Here is a 25,021-nt window from a genome sequence, read left to right on the forward strand (position 1 = left end):
GTTAGCCATATTTGCCCTCCGGCCAAATATTTTAAATTTAAATGATAAGCCACCTAACGGTCGCTTCCCATATTTAAATATTTATATGCCAAATTGAAATACAAAATAAACAAAGTAAAACCTTATTGCATTTTGTATTTCCCTAAGTTTATTTCCACGGGCCCCGCAACTTTCTCTCATCCATTAGATCTTTTAGGATCGACAGATGTTGCTTTCCTACATTATCGACTTGCTCAGCGTTGAAGGAATGTGGGGAAGTGACTTTGCAACACGTGGGTCGGTAGGCCTTCCTTCTTTGCGGCTGGTGGGATTGTCAGACAGAGGTACATGTGGCAGTTTTTGATTCGATCTTGCTTGTGGGCCAGTTTCTTAGTATGTTTTCCATCCACCATCAGATCTTGGCGGATCTATGGTAGTCGCTTTCCCGCATTCCGAACATGTCCGGTCTTTAACAAATGCAGGGAAGCGACTTTGTGCCACGTGGTTTTTTTGTGATGTCATTCCTATCAGAACCACAAAAGGAAGCCTATCAGAACAATCGGGTAGTTGTCAGAACACGTTGGCAGTTTGGCGTTTTTTTCATTGGTTGAGGTCCTGATGTAGGGCATAAGTGGACCACATATTTCCTGGGCCATCAGATCTTGCAAGATTTGAGGTTGGGGCTTCTCCACTTTATAAATTTGCAAGGTTTTTAAGGAAAGCGGGGAAGTGACGTCTCAACACGTGGCCAAGTGGGGACCACTTTTTCAAAGGGTGCCAGACAGTGTTCAGGTGGAAGATATGCCAATTTCCTCATGCTGATTCGCCAAAAGGATGATGAGTTTGCTGAGGTGGGTGTTTGATCTTTAAAGAATATGGGTAAGCGACAAACGACCATGTGTCCTTGCGACCCTGGGTGGAGAGGAAGCGATGGTAGTCATGGTTAAGCCTATGGTTTTGTGGAGCGATTGCGGTTAGAGTTTAAAAGGTAGCATGCTAGGGTGATAAGTCGGTCAAACTTGTGAAGACCTTGCAAGCTAGCGAAAGGAAATAACCTCATTGGTCCATGTGGTGCTTTATGATTGTTGGACTTGTTTAATTGTTGTTTCTTGCTGATGTGTTGAGCCAGGAATGGAAAGAAAGATGTTTTCCTACGCCATTTGATCTCCATGAGTTATGGCTGTGCTAGGAAGTCGTGAAAGACATGCTGTCCTCCTTGTTATCTATTTGAGGGGTTTTCTACATTAATGGTGTCGTTTCATATCACCTTCAGGGTTCTTCTAGTTAGGGATTTGATGATTTTCTTGCCTCTGGACATGTACCAGGATTAGATCTTCTTGATCTATATGATTGTTCTCTGCAAATCTTAATGGTAGTAGTTGTGCTTTACCTTACGATAGAAGCTATTTGAGTTATGTCTGAACTATAAAGGTAGATTTTGTAACTCTTCTTAGGGTCAGTTCTTCGTTCTCCTTGGCAGGTTTTGGTATGCACATTGTAAATTCCTTTTAACTCTGAACTATTCATGACTTTCTGCCTTATCTCTTTCAGCCATTGATGTACTGTGCAAGATCCATTTTCCTTTCTTCAATGCATTGTAGTTGTTTGTCATTTGCATGATTGTATTTGTTTTTGGCCTATGAATGATATAAAGTGAATTTCCTTCCTTGTGTCATTTGTTTGGTTGTCTAATTTACATATGATTGATAGGTTAAGGAAGTTTGAATCTATAATCTTAATGTCATGATGTTAACTATGCATGTATGGGCGGAGATAGGATTGAACACTCTACTTTGGTGCTTCACCCCTTAGGTCAGAATAGGTAGATTTGCTTTCATGCATTCCTTCTCCCTTTTCCTCTCCAAGAGTAGTTAGGTGCACCCTGATAGCAAAGGAAACTGACCTTCTTTGGAGACCCAACCTCACAGTTCAAGTCCCATAGCTTGGAGGTTGTTTCCATGTTACACAAGGCTGCCTAAGAAGTATTCCCTCAGGCAAGGGTGCAAGCTTTTGCATCAATAGTTTTTGACACGCTCGGATGGACAAACGTATTGAAGATCTCAAGTTTGCTAGTGTGAAAGAAAGATTTCATGCTCATGCTAAAAAAGATAGTACTGCCTTCCGTGTTCAAGCCTTCAAGAGGCTCATCCTCCCAGTACTTGGCGTCTCCAAGCTTCAAATACATTTGGTTCCAGACCAAAGTTGCTGTGGTTCATGCCCAAACCTCACACAAGGGCATCTTCTAGAGGTAATTTTCAATATACTGAACTGTCATTTTCAAATCTTAGAAGAAAGAAGACTAGATTGTCTCTATCACTAGTTAGGAGTACAAAAGAAGTCCATACACCATTAAGATCTCTTTCCACTCCTGTTGATAGATTTCAACTTAGAATACAATATGCTCATATCAATAGGCCACTTGTTTATACGGCACAACTTAGAGCTCATGCTTTTGCCACCTTTAATGGTAGAAGTCCTCTTTTGTTATCCCAAAGACATGACATACCAGTATTAGCCCTGAAGAGTATCCTTGATTTCACTGGTGAAACTTCTACTTCACCTATTGAGCACATTCAAGAAGATTCAAATGTTTGTAATATTCATGGTATCACCGAAGATGATGTAGCAGTTAGGCTTCTAGCCTCATCCTTGAAGGAAAAGCATTGTAATGGTATAGAGGTTTGCCTCATAATTCTATTACTAATTGGGATGGGTTAGGAGCAGGGCTATGCAAACATTTTGAGGATAAAAGTGACCATATTTCACTTTTAGAGTAGCTAACAACTATCAAAAGAGCCCTCCATGAATGTATGACAGATTTTAATTATAGATTCCAAAAAATATGGGATAGAATACCTATTTCAGTAAAGCCTTCCCTTGGTAATGCTTTCTTGCATTACCTTAGAGCTTTCAATAGTGACATTGCCATTACGATGCAAACCATGGGAGAAGACACTGTCCCTGCTGCCTATGAATTTGCCATTAGGGCAGAGAATATCTTGATACAAGGAGGAAAGTTAGCTCCAAAGCCTCCTATGCCCTTCCTACTTGATATGCCAAATCACTAACCAACAGTAGCCCCTATTCCCACATCTTCCACATCACAATCCCTTGCTCTATCCCCTCAAGCCTCTACATCCTCCAATGAGATCGATAGGATTGATGTCATGTTGCAGATTTTGATGCAGAGTATAGATAAAAGACTTCAAGACCATATTCTGACATGGGTAAGAGATTCCAAGACCAAAGCTTAGAAACACAATCTATTAGGCATGCTATTGGTCAGCAGCAATCATTGATTCAGAACCTTGGAAATTAAGAAACAACCCTCGAAGGACAACAATCCTAGACTGTTAGGTCCCCTCAACCCTTATAGTCATATGGGCTAGCACATTAAGTACCAGCCCCATGGGCACAAAATAAATCTTTCAATGGTATGCCTTATGTAGCTCTAGACCAGTCAAGGGCAATTGTTCATCGGAACAATCTAGCTCAAGAACAACATGGATACAGATATGGTTGTCCATCTAATGATCAAAGTTCATTTCCTTAGGCCTTGACTGTACAAGATATGGCAACAACTTTTTGGACAACAATGACATGCAAATCAGTCCAATGTTGGATATCAAGCTCAAGTGCAGGGGGATGCTTCTTATGCCATCTTTGACAGGGAAGATTTTGGTAATGGAGGTTAGAGGAACAATTGCAATGCAACCATGCATACCATGGACCCAGGGATAGCAAGAGGGGCAACCACACTAGTTCAAGATCAGAGTAAAGGACAGAGTTGCGAGAAGGAGGAGCCTAGGGCTATTTCTATATCAGCACAAGGTGGATCTTCAAATTCAGCTACCATACAAAGCCCCACAAATAAGGAAATCAAAGTAAGAAAATGAAGCCACCTTCTTTTTATCTCTCTAGTCATAGGAGATAAAGTAGTTCATAATTGCATGATAGACTCTGGTGCTTGCACCTCAGTCATGCCTAAGAGGATTGCTGATTAGCTAGGCACAAGATATGAGCCTGTGACTAATGGGATTATCCAGTTGGGTGGCAGTTCTTGTAGGACTGTAGTAGTATTCAAAGATTTAGAGGTGACCCTACATGCATGTCCTGGCTATACTATGTTGCAGGATATAATTGTTATAGATCTCCCTGCACATTTTGCCATTTGCTTATCCAAAGATTTTATTGCCAAAATTAGTGGTGGAAGTATTGCTAGTGATTGGTCCCAGATCTTTTCTAAAGATAGGAATGACACAAAGACTTTCATCATGGTAGAAACATTCAATGTCAAGCATGTGGAGCCCTACATGGTCGACCATTCAAATATGAATTGCACTATCTTTGATAAGAAGGAAGGTCACTATAATCTTTTTAGGCATGAAGAGGAGACTAAGTCAGAGGTCTATGTTATAGATGAGCTGAATGTTATCATCCCAAATTTGATTTAGGTAGAAAATATGGAGGCTCCACCCAAGTCATCACTAGCTGAGTGTTTTGAGCATCAGGAACAAGCAGAACAACTAGATGATTCATGGTTTTATCAAGGGTTTGATGAAGACATTTTTGTCTTTAAGGACACGAAAGGAGGTTCTAGTTATCAGGATGATAGGTATGAGTATAAAGATGAGCCACCTTTTGCATTTGATCCTGGTGGGGAATGGTATTATAGTCAGCCACTTAATGGTGGAGGGATGATGTTTGAACATGTCAAACATTCCAAGGTTAGAAAGAAAGGGAGTTATTTCAACAAGCTAGTCAATGGCTTTGTTTGACTTATTTTCTCTATTGTTCATGTACATAGTTAAGAGTAGTTTTGTTTTCTGTTCTTTTCTATTTTTCAAGAAGTGTCAGGCAGAGGTTGTCTCTCTGTGAGATAGCCAAAGTTTTGAAGTTTTGAGTCTTGCAGAATTTGCAGAGACAGGGATTTTAGAGTTTTACTGTTGCAGAGGTAGGGTTAGGGTTTCATAATGCACAGGATCCACATTTTTTATGACTTTGTAGACCAATGGATGCTTTAGGCCACTAGTCTCATGCGTAGCAGGCTAGCATCCCCTCTGAGTCGCCAAAAATCTTAACCATATTTGCCCTCCTGCCAAATATTTAAATTCAAATTATAAGCCACCCAACAATCACTTTCCATATTTAAATATTTAAATACCAAATTGAAATGCAAAATAAGCAAAATAAAACCTTGCTGCATTTCATATTTCCCTTAGTTTATTTCCACGGGTTCGTAGCTTTCTCTCATTCGTCAGATCTTTTAGGATCGATGGATGTTGCTTTCCTGCATTATGGACTTGCTTAGAGTTTAATGAATGCGGGGAAGCGACTTTGTGAGACGTGGCTTGGTGGGCCTTCCTTCTTTGCGACTGGTGGGGTTGTCAAATAGGGGTACAATTGGCAATTTTTGATTCACTCTTGCTTGTGGGCCGGTTTCTTAGTGTGTTTTCTATCCACTGTTAGATCTTGGCAAATCTACAGCGGTCACTTTCCTGTATTTCGAACATGTCCAATCTTTAGCGAATGCGAGCAAGTGAATTTGCACCACGTGGATTTTTTGTGATGTCATCCCTTTCAGAGCCACAAAAGGAAGCCTGTCAGAACAGTTGGGTAGTTGTCAGAGCACATTGGCAATTGGTTGAGGTTTTGACACAGGGCATAAGTAGACCACATATTTCCTAGGCTGTTAGATCTTGGAAGATTTGCGGTTGACGCTTCCCTGCTTCATGAAGTTGTAAGGTTTTTAAGAAAAGTAAGGAAGCGACATCTTGACATGTGGCTAGGTTTGGTTGACTTTTTTGAAGGGTGCCAGACAGTGCTTAGGTGGAAGATATGCCAGTTGCTTCATGCTGATTCACCAAAAGGATGACGTGTCTGCTAAGGTGGATGTTGAGTGTTCAGTGGGCCCAAAAGTTCTAAAGAGTAGCGTAGTAATAATTAAAGTCTTTTAACGATCGTCGATCTTGTGGAGATTGATTATTGTCGCATTATGGAACTGCACGATCTTTAAAGAATGTGGGGAAGTGATAAACAACCATGTGTGTACTTGCGGGCTCGGGTGGAGAGAAAGCGGTAGCAGTCATGGTTAAGCTTGCAGTTTCATGGAACGGTTGCAGTTAGAGTTTAAAAGGTAGCATGGCTAGGGTGATAAGGCAATCAAACTCATGAAGACTTTGTGAGCTGGCGAAAGGAAATAACCTCATTGGTTCACGTGGTGCTTTTTGGTTGTTAGACCCGTCTGATTGTTGTTTCTTGCTGATTTGTCAAGCCAAGAATGGGTAGAAAGATGTTTTCCAACGCGATTTGATCTCCATGATTGATCTCCACCACTCCCGAGTTATGGCCGTGCTAGGAAGTCATGAAAGACACGTTGCCCGCCTCTTGGTTATCTGTTTGAGGGGTTTTTTGCATTAATGGCACCGTAGTCAGGATCTGAAGCTAAAGGATTTTGAATGGGTACTAAAGATCAATTGATTCTTTCGCTTCTCTTGCCTTTGTTTCCTTTGCTGTTGGGTCTCGAGGGTTTTGATGATTTTCTCGCCTCTGGATGTGTACCAAGATCAAATCTTCTTGATCTGTATGATTGTTCTTTGCAAATCTTAATGGTAGTAGTTGTGCTTTGCCTTGGGGTAGATGCTATTTGAGTTATGCGTGAACTATAAAGGCAGATTTTTTAACTCTTTTTAGGGTCGGTTCTTCTTTGTTTTCCTTGGCATGTTTTGGCATGCACATTGTAAATTCTCTTTGCCTTTGGACTATTCATGACTTTCTGCCTTATCTCTTTTAGCCATTTATGTACTGTACAAGATCCATTTGCCTTTCTTCAACTTCAATGCATTGTAGCTGTTTGTCATTTGCATGACTTTGTTTTTTTTCAGCCTATGATTGATATAAAGTGAATTTTTTTCCTTGTGTCATTTGTTTGGTTGTTTGATTTGCATGTGATTGATAGGTTAAGCAAGTTTAAATCTATAATCTTGATGTCATGATAGTTAACTGCGCATGCATAGGTAGAGATAAAATTGAACACTCTATTTTGGTGCATCACCCCTTAGGTTAGAATAGGTAGATTTGCTTTCATGCATTTCTTCACCCTCTTCCTCTCCAAGATTAGTTAGGTGCACCTTGATAGCAAAAGAAACCAGCCTTCTCTGCAGACTCAACCTCACAGTTCAAGTCCCACAGCTTGGAGGTTGTTTCCATGTTACACAAGGCTGCCTAAGTAGTATTCCCTTAGGCAAGGGTGCAAGGTTTTGTGTCAACAATGACAAAATTGAAGTGATTTTGGGATAACTTACAAATTGAGAATCTGGACACTAGGCTGGGGTCTGACCATATCTCAGGATTAACAATCTTGACACCCACCAAAATTCCACCCAAATCTAGATGGTTTCCAAGTGATTACAATGCACATTTTGAATGCGAAATGATATAAAGAACAAGCGAAGAGCTACAAAATGATGATTATGAGCAAGTATGGTTGAAGCTGCCCACCTTTTGGAATAATTCTGAGAATAGGTCAGTTTCTCGTCTGGTCTCAAGATTTAAAATCTTGACTCATGGAATTTGAACCCTATAAAATCAAAGGATCCCAAGATTTCCTCCTAAATGTAGTGACTGGGTAAGGTAAAATTTTGTAATAACCACAACAAGATGTAGCTTCAAATTTGGATGTTTGACATTTTGTCAAACACTATGCATAATAACTAATAAGCTGGTTTCACCAATAATCTATTTAACGAGATGGACCTGCAAATAACTATGTAATATTATACGAGATAGCGTAATATTCAGCATGATATTTTGTCAAATACATGGCAATTATATCATGTTGAAAATGCAATTATATCATGTTGAAAATGCACCAAGCTATTCAAAGGCATTTTGTCATACAATTTGCATAGAAATTCACTGCTGCAAGCTACTCTCAAGAATTCTTCTTATTGCAATTCAAGAAGCTATCATTTATACAATGATAATCAAACGCATTGATGTTTAACTTATTTGCAACTTTTAAAAACCTAGAGATTATCACATCTCTGAATTTATGGGCCTATTTGAGTCACTGATGAAATCTGTAGGCTAGGAATTCATGGCACCTATATTCACTAATGAAAAACGTTACTTCTGCCAAGTACGATAACTCAACATTGACTTTCTATAAATAGTAAATCTCTGAATGATAGCCTCTGTAATGATCCCAAATCTCAGCACTGCCACTAACATATTCAGATGCTCGACTAAAGATAGAATCCTGACTTCTGTGAAATGGACACTTACTATAAATAGTAACAGTGCTAACTGGTAGCAATCTTGAACACTCTTGCATTCTCAATGAGAATTAGGCTTTGACTCTGTCAACTGAGACCCTCTAATCAATTTCAATTCATCAAGGTACAAATCAGATTGGACAAAGCATGAAACCACCCTTGAAAATCATGTGTTGTGGAATGAAAGGAGAAAGAAGTGATTTGACAAAATGGGAAACTAAGTGAAAGCAAAAATCCCATCTAAGGGGCGAAATCTGCTCCCTTGTGAGGATTCCAAATCCCAACTATCCTCAAAATTTTGCCTCCTAGTTTATAGAAGCAAGCGGTAGGTAGCTGAAGTGGAGTTGATGTAGATTTAAGGTGAAATAATGGTTTCAAATCCATGGCAAAATTAGATCAAAATCAACTGAAGTGCCTTAAGGAGTTGGGAATCTAATTCGAGTCAAATAGACTTATGAATTTAAGAGGATGACAGGGCAATCCAAAGGGAGGGATGGACTCCGACCGCCTCTTGGGATTCTCATTCTTGAAAGATGGTGAAATTCAACTAAGCACCTAATGAAAATCCCAACTTGCTTATACAAACCACTAGCTTCTTGCTGATTGTAAGTTTGCCTTGCATGGTTGAATGACATATTTAAGTGCTTTACTTTGATTATTGCCTGCACATTGATATGCATTGATGGATGGTGTTATTGGAATGAAGGTAGTTTGAACACCTTACACTACCTTAGGAGATTGTACTAGCTTTGTTGATGTCAGTGGCTAAAGTAAGTCTTGTAGAGTCCCAAAGACATCTATAGTCCCTTGCATTTTAGGATTGGATTAGACACTCTGAACTCTTATCTTTGTAGTTTGTTTAATAGGAAGTAGTTGGAAAAATTTGAAGTACAGTTGGTATCCAGTGAGTGAACAGTGTAAGTCCCCTTGTGATAACTATCTTATCACATAATTATAACTTAGTGCAAGCCAACAATAAGAAGGAATTATTCAACAAAAAGTTGGAGATTTGGTGTTTCATCTTGGAATAGTAACAATTCGATTCTGTATGCTGGAGTGGAACAAAACTCACATAAACACTTTCATTGAATGGTTGAAAAAGTCAGCTCAACTATCATGAAATTGGTGATGAGACTTATTTTGCCTTTGCCCAAATGCTTCTTGGAGAATGAAACTTAGTGGCTTGTGTGAAATTGATATCAATAGTGTTTTACTACATGACTGGCATCTTTGTTTTCAAATATGAGATTTTGTCAAATTGTTTATAACTTTATTGCAAGTGAAACCCGTAAAGATGATGTCATCAGAGCCAAATAAAGCTTTCAATTCAATTCACTGTAGAACTGAACTAGTAAAAGTTGAAATTTTAAAATCCCGAAAATCAAAACTCCTCTTGAGCTGAAAACCTGCCACATTAGACAAGATATTGTATTTTCTGTTCTAGACACATTGCATTGCTACTTGTATGGGTTTTTGTTGAAACCATGGAGATTTTTCTTCAAAATTGAAACATGCACAACATTTATTGAATTTGACTGGAGCTAATATTGGCTAAGAGGTTATCAGTTTAAGGAGTTAAATTTAAAATTCAAAAAAAAATTATGTTAATAATTGTGGCTAACACTAGTAATGCATGTTATCAGTTGATTTTCTAAACAATAATTGTGGAGTGAGGTGGGACAGAACTTTGGTTTTAAATATTTTACAACCAGCATTGAATATAGATTAATTTTTATCTCAGCTTTCGAAGTCTATATGTAAGTTTACAATAAAATCATTTTGTATTTTATTTTGCTGAACTCTTTAATTAATTTGTATGATTTGTTTGAAATCAAACAGATTCACAAGATGTTCTCCAGCATCCAAAAAGAGGATTCTTGTCATCATTGCTCAATGATGGTGGAGAGTGTCAAGGGTATGCATTACGGTTTGTTGGGCATTCCTTGGGAGGTGCAATTGGTGCTTTAGCAGGGATAATGGTATGATTTATTTTCTCTTTACTTCGAAGACCTCATCTAATTATAAGCACGATGCGATTTGATTGTTGATAAGATGAATCAGCAATTTAGGTCATATAGGTATGTTTAATATGCTGCTATCATTTATTCCATGCAATTGTAAAAAACAAGTGTTACATGACGTCAACTCTCAAATCTACGCTACCAAATCCACAAGTTGCACATGGAAAGGATTGGAATCACAAGAACAATAGTATGATGTAGAAAGTGATTTTTATTTCAGAGCTAGTACTGTATAGTACAAGGAATATCACTGTATCATCATAACATTATTAGCCATACATCATCAGCAATTGCTGGTTAAATAAAACTGTTGGTTTCGCTGTTAATAACAACTGTATAACTTGTTCTATACAAGTTGATATTGATTGCAAATGGATTGGCCACTCCCTCTTATTACTTGGTGCAGATGTGTATTTGTGGGCGTGGCTCTTCTTCTCTTTACATAAGCCTTCTGGGAGTCCTGAGGCTATTAGCTTGGGATGCAAAAGTCTATTCTTGTTGTGCATCCTTCCTGGTTTTTCCATGCATCCTTCCTGGTCTTGTCATGCAAGATGTGGAGTATGATTAGAGACACAGCCCTTGGAAGGGGGCAATTTGTTATATTCTGCTCATCATGTTGTTCGTAGATGCAAAGGATTCTCTCTTGGTGATTGGATGTGGTCATTGATAGATAAGATAAGCTAAGAGAAATTTATTAAAGCCCAACAAAAGACCTTAAAGGAACTTCCAAGTACAACAAAAGGCAGGTTAATCCACAACAGAGACACCATATGGCGCCCTAAGAAGAAAGCAACAACTGAAATAAAAACAGGGAGGGGTCCAAAGGAAAAGAAGCCCTCCCAAACTAATGGAACTCTATTGTTTCTCTCACAATAATGTGCAACAAGTGACTTTCTACCTTCTGAACAACAACTCTTCCTTACGTTACCTCACCTGTACTAGCATGTGGAGCTAGGGGTAAGATCCACCTAAACTTCTACTCAAAACAATGGAAATAACTACAAACGTGGACATAGTTTAAATTAAAAATATATCAACTTTTGAACCTTAGCAATGATATTTCTATCAATATGAACAAGATCATAAAAGTGTAGGTATCTGATATACTTTAAGTGCTATGACTATTTTGATCACTAACTGTATAAAATAGAGACTTTGAACTACTCACTGGACAAATTTAGAGCTCTTGGCCTCAGACTACATCCTACCTTAGGGACATCTGCGTGCCACATGGCAGTCTTGTTCACTAGAAAATAGGGAATACTCAAGCAAGCTTTAAAGTTCGAAATGCTGTTGTCATGGTTTTTGTTTGTCACTTGCACACTAAAACAAGGAAAAGTGTTAAAGTTGTATAAAGGTTTGCCTTAGTCAAACACTTGCTTTGGTGTTCCCACCTCTACAGACAACTAGATACATTAGATTGATCAAAACAATATGGTGACAAGCAATAGAAAGAAATTCCCACTTAATGGAGGAGAACCCCTATTATGCAAAAACAAGCGATTAAAATGGACCTTGCTTGTTGGAGGAAAGCCCCTACTATACAATAGTTTTAGGATTAACTGAGATAGATTAGTGAAATAAAGCAATACATAATAAGAAAGAGAGGGTAAAGATAGTGAGGCACAATGTAGATCCTCCTCCCCAATTATAGAAAACAGTTGGACTACGAAAGACTTTGCTTCCAAATGTGAGTAAGCGTGAGTCAAGATTTAAGAGTTTGAGAGGGAATGAGAAAAATCCAGCCTTTCATAGTTGTGAATAGGTGATGGTAGCTATTTTGTACATATCCAAGAGAAGGGGCACATCAAAGGCGGTAATGTGTATTTGTATGTCCAACCATATGAGGCTCAATTTTGGATGGGAAATTGTGGATGTTCTGCTCCATGTTGGGTGGATATTTTGCAACTGACAATTTGTTAATATCGAATTGCAAAATAGGTAGACCAACAACAGTGTATGAAAGAGAGTCTCTTCTACCTTTAAGGGGAGGCTCCCCCTGCTCATCGTTCCTTGGATCAACTCAAGGTAAGCAAGAAGTCGAGAGATTTTGTAATGGGTGTTACATATATTTTTTCCTCTTATTTCTTAGGAAAGAATCCACTTACCCCCGAAGTGAGTAATGGGCAAGATGAAATCTCTAACACTTCTATCTAATAGCTAGAAACGGTGATACCGATACCAAACACTGACTCAAAGAGTAGTTGAAAGTGTACCGGTTCGGCTCTAAGTCCTTTTTAAATCTATTCTATAAGAATAATTTCTACCATTGGGGTGCAAAGACTTCCAAAAGTAGGGAATTCTAAGTAGTTGAAAGTGTACCAGTTCGGCTCTAAGTCCTTTTTAAATCTATTCTATAAGAATAATTTCTACCATTGGGGTGCAAAGACTTCCAAAAGTAGGGAATTCTAACTATTTTTTGTCAATTGAGACAACAATACAGGCTATAGTCAAAGCGTCTAGTCTATATATCACCACAATCGCTGCCAGCGAAAGCTTCAGCTCTGATTGCTTCTTAAGTCATCATGCTCTATTATTAAACATACAATAACAACATGAATCAAAGATACAAATGCAAATTACAGTCAAATTTTCTAATTTGCATTATCACAATTGCTCTCAATCAAAGTTTCAGCTCCAATTGTTTCTTTGTATTCACTTTTTTTCAAAACAATACTACACAATCAAAGTTATGCTTGCATAATTTTTAGAGCTTTTTTGCATACAATAAAAGATGATTTCTACAATGAGAGGGGCAGTCCTTATATAGGGAAAAGAAGTGAGAGAAAGAAGAAGAAAAGGGTGGGAGGGACTTAACTACCTTGAACTAATCAAACTAGGTGAGAAAAATTATTAGATTACATGTCATGAGGACATGCGAACGAATTACATGCAGTTGTATCACATTAAATTCATTTTCTACAACTATAACAATATGAAGAAAAAGTTGGAACTGCTGAATCAATCTTGTAGATTGTCAGCAAAAGCCTTTGTACTTGGTGACAGAAATGTGGATGATTGCCAGATTGGAAGTCCTAGTATTTCGTGCTACTGCACTCTCTTTGATGAATTGCTCTTTATTATTTGAGAACTTGATGTAATCAAACTTTTCCTTATTCCATAGTTGTGAATTCTTCTTTGTTAGCTACATACATTTGGAGTTTCAAATATTTGGAAAACCTTCTCAATGATGATGTTTGAATGTAAAGCTGGAACAACTTTCGTATCAACATCTTCAAATAATTCTTCTCTTTTTTATTTTTTAACAAATTAAAGTGCTTTGGCATATTCCCACACGAACTTAGGTTCTAGATCAACCATTGGGAAAGTGGAGACCAAATGAATTATTGCCTCATTGGATTCGAAGGAGGTCTTCTTGATGGGATGTCTCTATATCCTTAAGGAAATCCTGACATATTTTGAGGAGTCCATCACAACATGAAAATGAAAACATCTTCCAATGATATCAGATCCTTGAAAACTCTAGGATTTGAGTTACAATGAGGATGCATGAGAGATGGGTGTTTGAACCATGGATTAGATACTTATTGAACACTTTTGAAGGCTGGGAATGAATGGAATGGCTTGTATTTCAGGAAAAAATGGCCAAAATCAGGTTTATGATAATGGAATACATGTGGGCAAAAATAAGGCTTTTGTTGGGAAAGGTCAAGAATGCAAGTTTGAAGCATTTGGGTATGTCCAAGATGAGAGTTTGAGTGCTTTAAAATGTGAGTTTTCAGCCAAATCAGGTTCTCTAGATGCCATTGCATGTGGTAAAGCCTCCTCATTTTACATGATGTAAAACATGCAGTCGGGTTCGGAGAGTGTCATTACATGTTTGGGAAAGTGGAAAATGAATGAGTTTGTTAAAAACAAGGAAGAAACAAGAAAGAAAACTTGAAAACAAAAGGACAACTTACCTCTTGCTTTTGACTCAATCTAGACAAATTTCAAAACCTTTCTTTACATGCAATTTTGTTTTCGGAGTTGGAAGATTGGAGCTCAATGAGCCAAAAATGAAGGAAAGAGAAGTTTGGATGAACAAGGATTCTCCAAAATCAGGTTTTCCAAGTATAAACACATGCAACAACCAAGAGCCTTTGAAAACTTTAGAGTTTTAATGCAAATTAGACTCACGAAGGGCAAACACATGTGCATGTATTTGCAAGATGTTATTGCAATCTTCTTCCTTCAAATGGTTCTAGTGAAAATTAGACGTAGGTCCAATAGCATGACTGTTTTTTTCTTGTAGATGCCAAAACGTGGTCTCCAAAGAAATTACATGCAAAAAGTTTTTGAAAAATGTATGTATTTGGGTGTTTCTGGTGAAGAACTTGCCCTAGAAATGCATTTGAATGAGGTGTTTTTGCATGTATTGGTGAAAAATTTGGACTCTACATGCATTTACATGCATTCAAAAGCCAAAATGCACCCTTGGAATGCAAACACATGAGGAGGAAGTGCATGCATTTGTGACTTTTAGAGCAAATCACACTCTTGGGTTGCTATTACATGTAATGCTTTGCATGTATCTAGAGAAATATGCCTTTGAAATAGTTTTAATATACAATTATTAGCATACAAGAGGCAAATCACACTCTCGGAGCCTCCTTGCATATTTAAAATGACTTGGCAATAACATATTTTGTGTCCTTTAGTGCAAATCACAGTCTAGAATGCCAAACACATGAAGCATATACATGCAAATAAGAGTACACTGCAAATCACATTCTAGAAGGTTCACAACATGTAACATTTTAGTTGGAAAATATATTTTGCATGCAAATTGGACTCGACATGCAATTGCATGTTTTATTTTATGCTTTTTCATTTGTCTAAGTCAAACATATCTCCCCAAGAGTAAATCACGCTCTCCAAGAGTGATTGCATGTTTTGTTTTTGCCTTTACATGCAAATCACGCTCTTGGAAGGTGATTGCATGTATTAAAATATGTTTTTTTAAATAACATGCACTTGGGTGCCCTAGGTAAATTTCACTCTCTAGATGCATTTACATGTAACATGTTAAATGCATTTGCATGCAAAAGGTAAATCTCACTCTCTAGATGCATTTGCATGTAACATGTTAGATGAAAAGACATGTTGAGTTGCATTACTTAAGTGATCTATTTAGCACATTTCAAATTGATTATTGAGAAAATATCACTTAAAGGGGTCAAATATTACATTTACACTATTTTACATATAAAGTGCAAGCATGTTCAAAAAGTAACATTTCACTTTAATGTTTTAAAATAAAACATTAATGTAAATCTTAACATCAAAATAGACTATAAAGTAATAAAGTGACTTGTGAAATATTAAAAAAAACATGTTTTAAAATATATTTAAAAAAAAAAATGCACTTGGGTGCCCAAGGTGAATCTCACTCTCTAGATGCATTTACATGTAACATGTTAATTGCATTTGCATGCAAAAGGTAAATGTCACTCTCTAGATGCATTTGCATGTAACATGTTAGACAAAAAGACATGTTGGGTTGCATCACATAAGTGATCTATTTAGCACATGTCAAATTGATTATTGAGCAAATATCACTTAAAGGGGTCAAATATCTATTTACATTATATTTTACATATAAAGTGTAAACATGTTAAAAAGTAACATTTCACTTTAATGTTTTAAAATAAAACATTAAAGTAAATCTCAACATCAAAATAGACTACAAATGTAACATACGAATTTTCATAGCCAATTTTTAATCTCATATTAATCTAATTTAATAAGTACCTGATTCCATTTCACATGACAATGATATCTATCAATTGATTATAACTGAAAGAATAATCTTTTCAATCTAACTGTCTTTCATATTCAGCTGAATTTCACGAGAATTAAAAGGATATATATATATATATATATATATATATATATGCATTGCTAACAATTTAACTACTTCTAACATATTCAACTGAAAATAAGTAACAACTAATTATATCAACTGAAATGCTTATTCAACATATAAGTAAATGTTTTAAAAATATCCATCTATTCTTCTAGGGTTAAAAGTAAAGAAAAAAAACATATAGTATTAACATAGAATCTTTTTATTCGTTGTCCAAGCCTCGGCATTGGTGAGAGGAGAAGCATTGACATAGGCTTAACCTCTCAAACACAGACGATTACTTATCCCCACTCATCTTAAATTAATAGATTGACCCTCCCTACCTCGGGATCGGGCTTGGGATGTTCATAAGCCTAGCCATCTAAGTAATCAGGTGGGTTGAGTGTCCCAATAGTTATTCTCCAAAATAATTGAAGTGTCTGGACAAACAACAAAGATCACATGTTCGACACATCTGCCTAATTTCTACCCTAGCCAGGGATTTCAAGTTGAGTCTACAAACCCGATCTCCACCACTTGACTTGACAACACATTACATATCTGGAACATGCATGAGCTATTATAGTGTTTGCATATTATTTATTTAATCTGACTCCATTCTTATTGTATGCATACTCTCTACACCTCCTCACCATTTCAGGCTACCTTGTTGGTGATTCCTAGGTGCTCGTGAGTTTAACACCTCTTCACCTATAATGGCATCATTGCTTGGTGAATTCCTCAGTGTTTGGATTTTCATGATATCATTTTCATCTCTAGATGAGTATGAATGGAAGAATTAGATTTTAAGCAATATTTATTTGATCAAGATTACCATTGCATTTCTATTCTTCATATTCATGGTTGATATGGCTTATGGTTAAAGAACAGTCAGCGAAATGTATGTAATGCCTATCTCAATTCCATCTATAATATGATGGCTACAGTATTTGGTTTAAATTCATTGAAAACAAAAATAAAATGTGACTCCTAATTGGCATACTTCAAAAAGAAAATAAGAATTACTCTAGGCTCGGCGTATCGGTGTTCTTACGTGATGCCACAAAATTTCCTCTAGTTATTCGCAGTCGGGATGATGATATCTACTCTCTTGTGCTCAAAGTCCATGGATGATGGATAACGTGAGAGTGAAATGGTAACAGAATCCCAATGAACGTTGTTGGTATTAAAAACCAAGTTCTCCTTCCTATGTGAAAATGTATAAGCAGAGAACAGAGGGCCACCGAAAATCAGATGGAAAAGAATGGGAAAGAAGAGAAAGACTATGTCCAAATATGATCTACGAGTCTCTAATAAGATGGCTTGGCTCTTCGAGTGCCAAGGCATTACATGATTAGATCTAAGCTCAAAAGGTTTTCTGATCAAGTAATATCTCCACATTTTCAAGGCATGTACTATTGCTACTAATTCAAGATCATGAGGTGCATAATTTTGTTTGTAATTTTTCAGTTTTCTAGACTCATAAGCAATGACTTGTTCATGCTGCATTAACACACCTCCTAATCCTTCTTCGGATGCATTTCTTATAACTATGAATTGTTTTTGTGAATCAGGTACCCTCAGAATGGGTGTAGTAGTCAATTTTTCTTTTAGAAACTCGAAAGCTGATTGACACTTCTCTGTCCAAATAAATTTCTTTCCCTTCATTTGAAGTGAAGTGATCGGATAGGCTATCCTTGAAAAACTTCTGAGAAACTTTCTATAGAACCCAGCTAACCCCATAAAGCTCCCAACTTCGGATACATTTCTAGGTATGGGCCATTCCTTAATCACTTTTATCTTAGATGGATCTACTGCTATACCCTGAGCTGATATAATGTGCCTCAGATACTGAATTTCCTTTTGGTAAAAAACGCACTTAGAGAGTTTCCCATATAGCTTGTGTTCTCTTAGTCTTTGCAGAACTATTTCTAAGTGCCTTTGATGTTCTTCTTTGTTCTTAGAGTATATTAAAATGTCATTTATAAAGACCAATACTAACTTGTCTAGACAATCTTAAAATGTACTGTTCATTAAATTCATGAAAGCTACTAGGGCATTGGTTAAGCCGAAAGGCAATAGTGTAAACTCATAATGTCCATACCTAGTTTTGAATGCGGTTTTATGTATATCCTCATGTTTTATTCGAAGCTGATGGTATCCTGACCTTAAATCGATTATTGAAAATACTGTCCCACCTTTCATTTGATAAAAAAGATCATCTATCATCAGCAATGGGTACCAGTTTTTGATGGTGACTTTATTAAGCATCTTGTAATCTATACATAATCTCATGGTTCCATCCTTCTTCCTTACAAACAACATTGGGGCTCCCCATAGTGAGATACTAGGCCGGATCATCTTCTTATCTAGCATATCTTGTAGTTGAATCTATAACTCCATTAACTCTGTAGTTGTCATTCTATATGGAGCTCGAGATATGGGTTCCGCTCTTGGTATCAAGTCTATGGTAAAATCAAATCCTCGGGAAGGGGGTAGTCCAGGAAGTTCCTCAGGAAACACATCTTGATAATTCTTCAAATAGCGGTATTTTTCTTCGAAGGATTCTTTTAACTTTTGTCTAATTTCTCCATCTTCATAAATGTAGTCATCCCCATATGTGGTTGTTTTAGATTCCCTTGTATCCTCAATCCTAATGGCAAAAATCTCACAGCCTTTCCTCCCTTATCTCTTAAGCTGCATTCTAGAAATCTGTTTTGATCTAATTTCATGTTTAATCCTTGAAATGCTTGTTGGTTTGCCTTGATCATCCACACAGTTTACAGTTTTGGCAAGACAATCTATTTTAGCCTTATGTTCACTGAGCCAATTAATTCCTATGATACTATTGTATGACCCTAGGGGTGCTACATATAAGTTCAATACCGTTGAGAAATTTGGGAAGTCAACCCGAGCTTCAAATAGGCATTGCTCTACCTTAACCCTTGACTAGCTTGCATACTCAACTGTCCATGGTTTTGCCATAAAACTAGATCTTTTCGGGAATCTACCTAACAGCCTAGGTGATTTAAAACATTCAAATGCTCTAGTATCAATTAATATGGACACAGGGTTCCCGTAAATCTTACTCGGAGTTTCAACAGGGCCTATCTTCTGCTCTGCTTGTCTATTATCCAGGGTTGCATGAATCCTTTGTTGAAAAGCTTGTTGCTGTTGCGGTAAAGGTGGTTGCTGTGGCTGGTTGATGTTGGATTTAATGGGGCATTATTTCATAAAATGACCCCCTTCACAATTAAAACATCCTCCTGGTGGTCCCTTCTCATTATTCCGGTTGTACTTATTCGTATAATAATTGCTTTTGACATCTCTTCCTTCATTGCTCCTTAACTCAGGTTTGTTGCTTTTGTAGTCCTTAAACTGCTTTTTCTGAGGCCCAAATTCAGTACCGTTTGAATTCCAATTTGTCTTCCTTTTGTTGTCTTGGATAGAGTCATCCTTTTTGATCTTGTGTTCTTGTCGAACAGCCTTTTCTAGGGCCTCTTCCATGGTTTGGGGAGCGAAAACATCAACAACTCTCCCTATCCTATTGTTCAATCCCATGATGAATTTTCTCACCTTCAAGTTAGTGTCTTGCTGATAAGGTGGTATGTATTTGTGCAATTGGGTGAACCTCTCCCAGTACTTATGTACTGACATATCTCCTTGTCTTAAGTTTTGGAAGTCTAGAAGCTTTTGGTCATAGGAGGTTTGGGGCAGCCAATGATTCCGAAATATGTTCACAAATTTCTCCCATGTGATTTCAATAGTCCTAATGTTTTGTTCGACCTTGGTATTTCCCCACTAGGTTGCAGCTTCTTTGGTGAAATGATATATTCCCCAAACTGCCTTTGAGGTTTTAGAGAAATTCCTAACCTCAAAATATTGTTCCATCTCAGTTAACCATGCTTCTGCTTCCTCCTTGGACTCAAAACCAAAAAACTAAGGTGGTTTTATTTTCTTTATGTCTGTTGATAAATCAACCACTATCTCATTCTTCTTTTGCTTCTTTGATTGCTTAGGAGAGGGGGTTTTGTTACATTCAGAGACTTTTGTCTCTGCTCTAGGAGGTGGTGAGGTTTGTACTTCCTTGTGGTTGTGCCCTATCCGGGTTGCCATTTCAGTCATCCTTTTTTCCATGGTTTCTAACTTTAATTGTGTTTCTTGCAAGATTTGGACTAGCAGTTCATTGGAAGATTGAGGGTTCTCGCGTATTATATCTTGTTTTTCAGTGCTCTCGCTGCTATTCATTTTTTTATGTTTAGGATTCCCACCTGTTAATTTGCAGTTGTGTCAATTATGTGGATATAAGAGATCTTTTACAATAAAGAAAAAGTCTTACAATCACATGATTTCAAATAACTTAATTTATTCCATTGCTTCATTAAGCAACCTTATTTACAAAATTTCCTCTATTGAGGAGGTTTACATTAACATAACATTTAATCTTGCTTTGTAGCACTACATTTTGGTTCAGTCTGGTACATATCTTGCACCATCCAGGATCTGTGAAACTATAAAAGAGGGCTGCTTTGCTGAGCATTCCAACTTTGTATCAGCTTGTTTCTATATGCTGCCTTTCTGGCAGGAATCCACTTGACTCTTTCCTTCTTCATCCGTTGAATTGCCTGATTTAGGGTTTCTAATGAGATAGGGAAAGATGGGGTGTTGAGTTTTCTTGCGAGGGGTTTTACGTACTAACGTCCTGTAGTCAATTCAGATTTCTATTAGGTTTCAAGAAGGTAAGGTGCCCGAGGTTCAGTGTCGAACCCAATGCTTTGATACCATATGTAACATACGAATTTTCATAGCCAATTTTTAATCTCATATTAATCTAATTTAATAAGTAACTGATTCCATTTCACATGACAATGATATCTATTAATTGATTATAACTAAAAGAATAATCTTTTTAATCTAACTGTCTTTCATATTCAGCTGAATTTCACGAGAATTAAAAGGAAATTAAAAAAAAAAAAAAAAAAAAAAATATATATATATATATCTGTATTGCTAACAATTTAACTACTTCTAACATATTCAATTGAAAATAAGTAACGGCTAATTCTATCAACTAAAATGCTTATTCAACATATAAGTAAATGTTTTAAAAATATCTATCTATTCTTCTAAGGGTTAAAAGTAAAAAAAAAAAAAAAAACATACTGTATTAACATAGAATCATTTTATTCGTTGCCCAAACCTCAGCATTGGTGAGAGGAGAAGCATTGACATAGGCTTAACTTCCCAACCGCGGACCATTACTTATCCCCACTCATCCTAAATTAATAGAATGACCCTCCCTACCTCAAGATCTGGCTTGGGATATTCATAAGCCCAGCCATCTAAGTAATTAGGTGGGTTGAGTGTCCCAACAGTTATTCTCCAAAATAATTGAAGCGTCTGGACAAACAACAAAGATTACATGTTCGGCACATCTGCCTAATTTCTACCCTAGCCAGGGATTTCAAGTTGGGTCTACAAACCCGATCTCCACCACTCGACTTGACAACACATTACATATCTAGAACATGCATGAGCTATTATAGTGTTTGCATATTATTTATTTAATCTGACTCCATTCTTATTGTATGCATACTCTCTACACCTCCTCACCATTTCAGGCTACCATGTTGGTGATTCCTAGGTGCTCGTGAGTTTAACACCTCTTCACCTATAATGGCATCATTGCTTGGTGAATTCCTCAGTGTTTGGATTTTCATGATATCATTTTCATCTCTAGATGAGTATGAATGGAAGAATTAGATTTTAAGCAATATTGATTTGATCAAGATTACCATTGCATTTCTATTCTTCATATTCATGGTTGATATGGCTTATGGTTAAAGAACAGTCAGCGATATGAACAGACTCTGTGATCTAAAATCTATGTAATGCCTATCTCAATTCCATTTGTAATATGAAGTCTATAGTATTTGGTTTGAATTCATTGAAAACAAAAATAAAATGTGACTTCTGACTGGCATACTTCAAAAAGAAAATAACAATTACTCTAGGCTCGGTGTATCAGTGTTCTTACGTGATGCCACAAAATTTCTTATAGTTCTTCATGGCCGGGATGACGATCTCTGCTCTCTCGTGCTCAAAGTCCGCAAATGATAGATAACATGAGAGTGAAATGGTAAACAAAATCCCAATGAACATTGTTGGTATTAAAAACCAGGTTCTCCTTCCTATGTGAAAACGTATAAGCAGAGAACAAAGGGCCACCAAAAATCAGATGGAAAAGATTGGGAGAAACGAGAAAGACTATGTCCAAATATGATCAATGAGTCTCTAATAAGAACATGGCTTGGCTCTTTGACTACCATCAGTTAGAAAGAAGACTTTTGGAATGCAAATCAAATCGATTTTTCTTTTTAAAAGGAAAATAGAGGGAAAGAATAAGAAGTTGAAAAGTTTGATTTTATTATTTTATTATTATTGTTCATCCTTATATACGTTCATGTGTATGTATTGATAAAGTGGCATCATTAGATTATAACTTATAATTTATTGGTGTCACCTTATTTTTATATACATATGTTCGTATTTGAGTGTGTATAATAATGATTAAATAATAAATTCATTAATAATTCTTCAAAGGTATGAATTATTGTTTTAATTTATATTATTTTATATTTTTGTTATACTGTTTCTCTAATAGCTCATGCAGTTCCACAATGCAACATGTTGTCAAATCCTAATATCCTTGCTAGGGTAGTTTTAGGTCAAACCTGTCGATTTTGATGACTGGACTATTCGACCATCCCCTTCTGATGATCCCGTTTAGCAATGCTTCCCCTCTCCTCAGTCTTCTTCCTGCAATCATTCAAACAACATTCTTGCCAAGACATTAATTCAAGATTTATTAATTGTTAATTCAAAACCATTGTTGATCATCTAGTGACCGTTAGAGATTTCATCAACATCTAAATAACTAACTCATTTCACATGATCATGAAAATATCTCATTATCGGTTGATATACAACATATATAATTCAACTAACTCATTTCACATGATTAGGAAGAAATAATTGATACAACGGCTATAATAAACTAACTCACTTCACATGATCAGGAAGAAATAAATTGATGCAACTTCTATAATTCACTAACTCACTTCACATGATAATAATTCGTTAAACCAACGGCTATGATGAATACAAAATTAAGGGCAAAATTTGGGATGTAACAACAAAGTAATAAAGTAACTTGTCAGATATTAGAAAACAAAGTGCACTATAATGAGATATGTGATGAATTTAAGTGATAACGTAACTTAAACACATACATAAAGTGAATTTAAGTTATTCTTTTCAAAAAAGTGCAACTCAACATTAGAATATAACATCCATTTTTTTAAATATGCAGTTGAGCTTGGAGAGTCCACTTTTTGGGCACTTAAATGGTCATATCTTTTGACTAACAAGTCTGATTAAGCCCTAAGATATATTGAATCGAAGGGAAAATTAAAAGCAAGGGATTAAAGTAAACAAAAAGTCTAAAACCAACTTAAAAAAGTCAAAAATGCAAAAATGGACATTGAAGGCCTCAAAAATCAAGCATAGGGTAACAAAATGAAAAAACAAAGAAGACTTTACGTCAACCTTTATTAAAAGGATTCATTATATGAATTGGGACTGTTTGGTTGATTAAATCTTAGCCAACTAAATAGTGAATCGTCTTAGCAAAAATGCAAAACCATATTGAAACTTTTTTGTACTATTACCAAAATTGATTAAATCTTAGTCAACTAAATAGTGAATCGTGTTAGCAAAAACACGAAACCATATTGAAACTTTTTTGTACTGTCAACTACAGTTTGTAGTGACAAAATGTAGGACAACACTCCAGAGGGCGATGATGTCAATATGTGATCGTTTAATCATGATCCTTTGTTGCTAATGTACACAGGGTTGAATGCTAAAGTGCCATAAATGTAAGGGTGTAATTTTAGGACACTACATGTATAAATTTTAACCTATGGATGTCTAGAACTTCCAATGCAGGCATATCTCTTTGCTATAGTGCATTCATCTATATCTTGTATCTTGAGTATTGCTGCTAAAAAAGACATCCAAATGCCTATGAGTGGCATCCGGGCAGCATTCATAGGGTTTCACCTCGCCTCCGCGTGCCCATCCAACTCTGCCTTTACCTCTAGGCTTTCCGTGGACGAATCGGTATCATAGGTCTGTTGCTATGCTGATGAGATAGAATAATTTTTTTTGTATTTTTGAACTGTCTACACAAATATATTAGACACACAATAAATGCAATGCTATGCTCAGAAAATTATTCACTTCTAAAGGCAATCTTAGTTATTTGCAAAAATCACAATTGAAATAATTAACATGAATTGATGTGTTTACAATTGGAACCTAATAAATATGCAGACCTTGTTGGTTTATGATTGCATGAAATTGCCTTAGTTATAACCTCCAAGCCTCACGTGAATCTTGGCAGCTGCAAATTCTTCCTGTGAACACTCATGATGGACAAATTGAATTCCCAACGGCTTTAACTTGGATGTAGCTCTTGTTATTGCAATCGTTACTCTTTGTATTGCAACGTGGCCTCTAATACATCAAACGTAGGCCTGAAACTCACCTCATAGGGAAATAAACTCAATCGCAGGGCCTCTAATTCCTGATTGCAAGCTATCTATAAGGGATGCATATCTCCAAAATGGTGATCACAGGTATGAATATATGTCCAAACACTACTACAATGGTTTCTCGAGTATGAATATATGTCCAAACACTGCTACCAATGGTTTCTCAAGTCCCTCCAAAGTGCACAATAATTCCTCAAATCAAATCACACATATAATTGATTGACAGTAGCAACAAATTCCTTCCAAAACCAATTGATTTCCTTCAACATTAACCACTTC

At 36.6% G+C, this 25,021-nt stretch overlaps 1 protein-coding gene across 3 annotated transcripts in view; it reads left to right on the top strand.

Annotated features, from left to right (window-relative positions):
* The window catches only part of LOC149543452 (lipase class 3 family protein), a 240,940-nt gene that overhangs the window by 205,648 nt on the left and 10,271 nt on the right, over positions 1-25,021 (top strand). For all 3 annotated transcript variants that reach the window (XM_089798250.1, XM_089798252.1, XM_089798251.1), the window contains exon 10: positions 10,095-10,234. In XM_089798250.1, the coding sequence (XP_089654376.1) occupies positions 10,095-10,234 (140 nt within the window). The remainder of the gene's footprint in view (positions 1-10,094; positions 10,235-25,021) is intronic.

This window comes from Cupressus sempervirens, chromosome 8 (genome assembly GCF_028749045.1).
Source record: "Cupressus sempervirens isolate cs-2001-9-10 chromosome 8, ASM2874904v1, whole genome shotgun sequence".
NCBI lineage: Eukaryota > Viridiplantae > Streptophyta > Pinopsida > Cupressales > Cupressaceae > Cupressus > Cupressus sempervirens.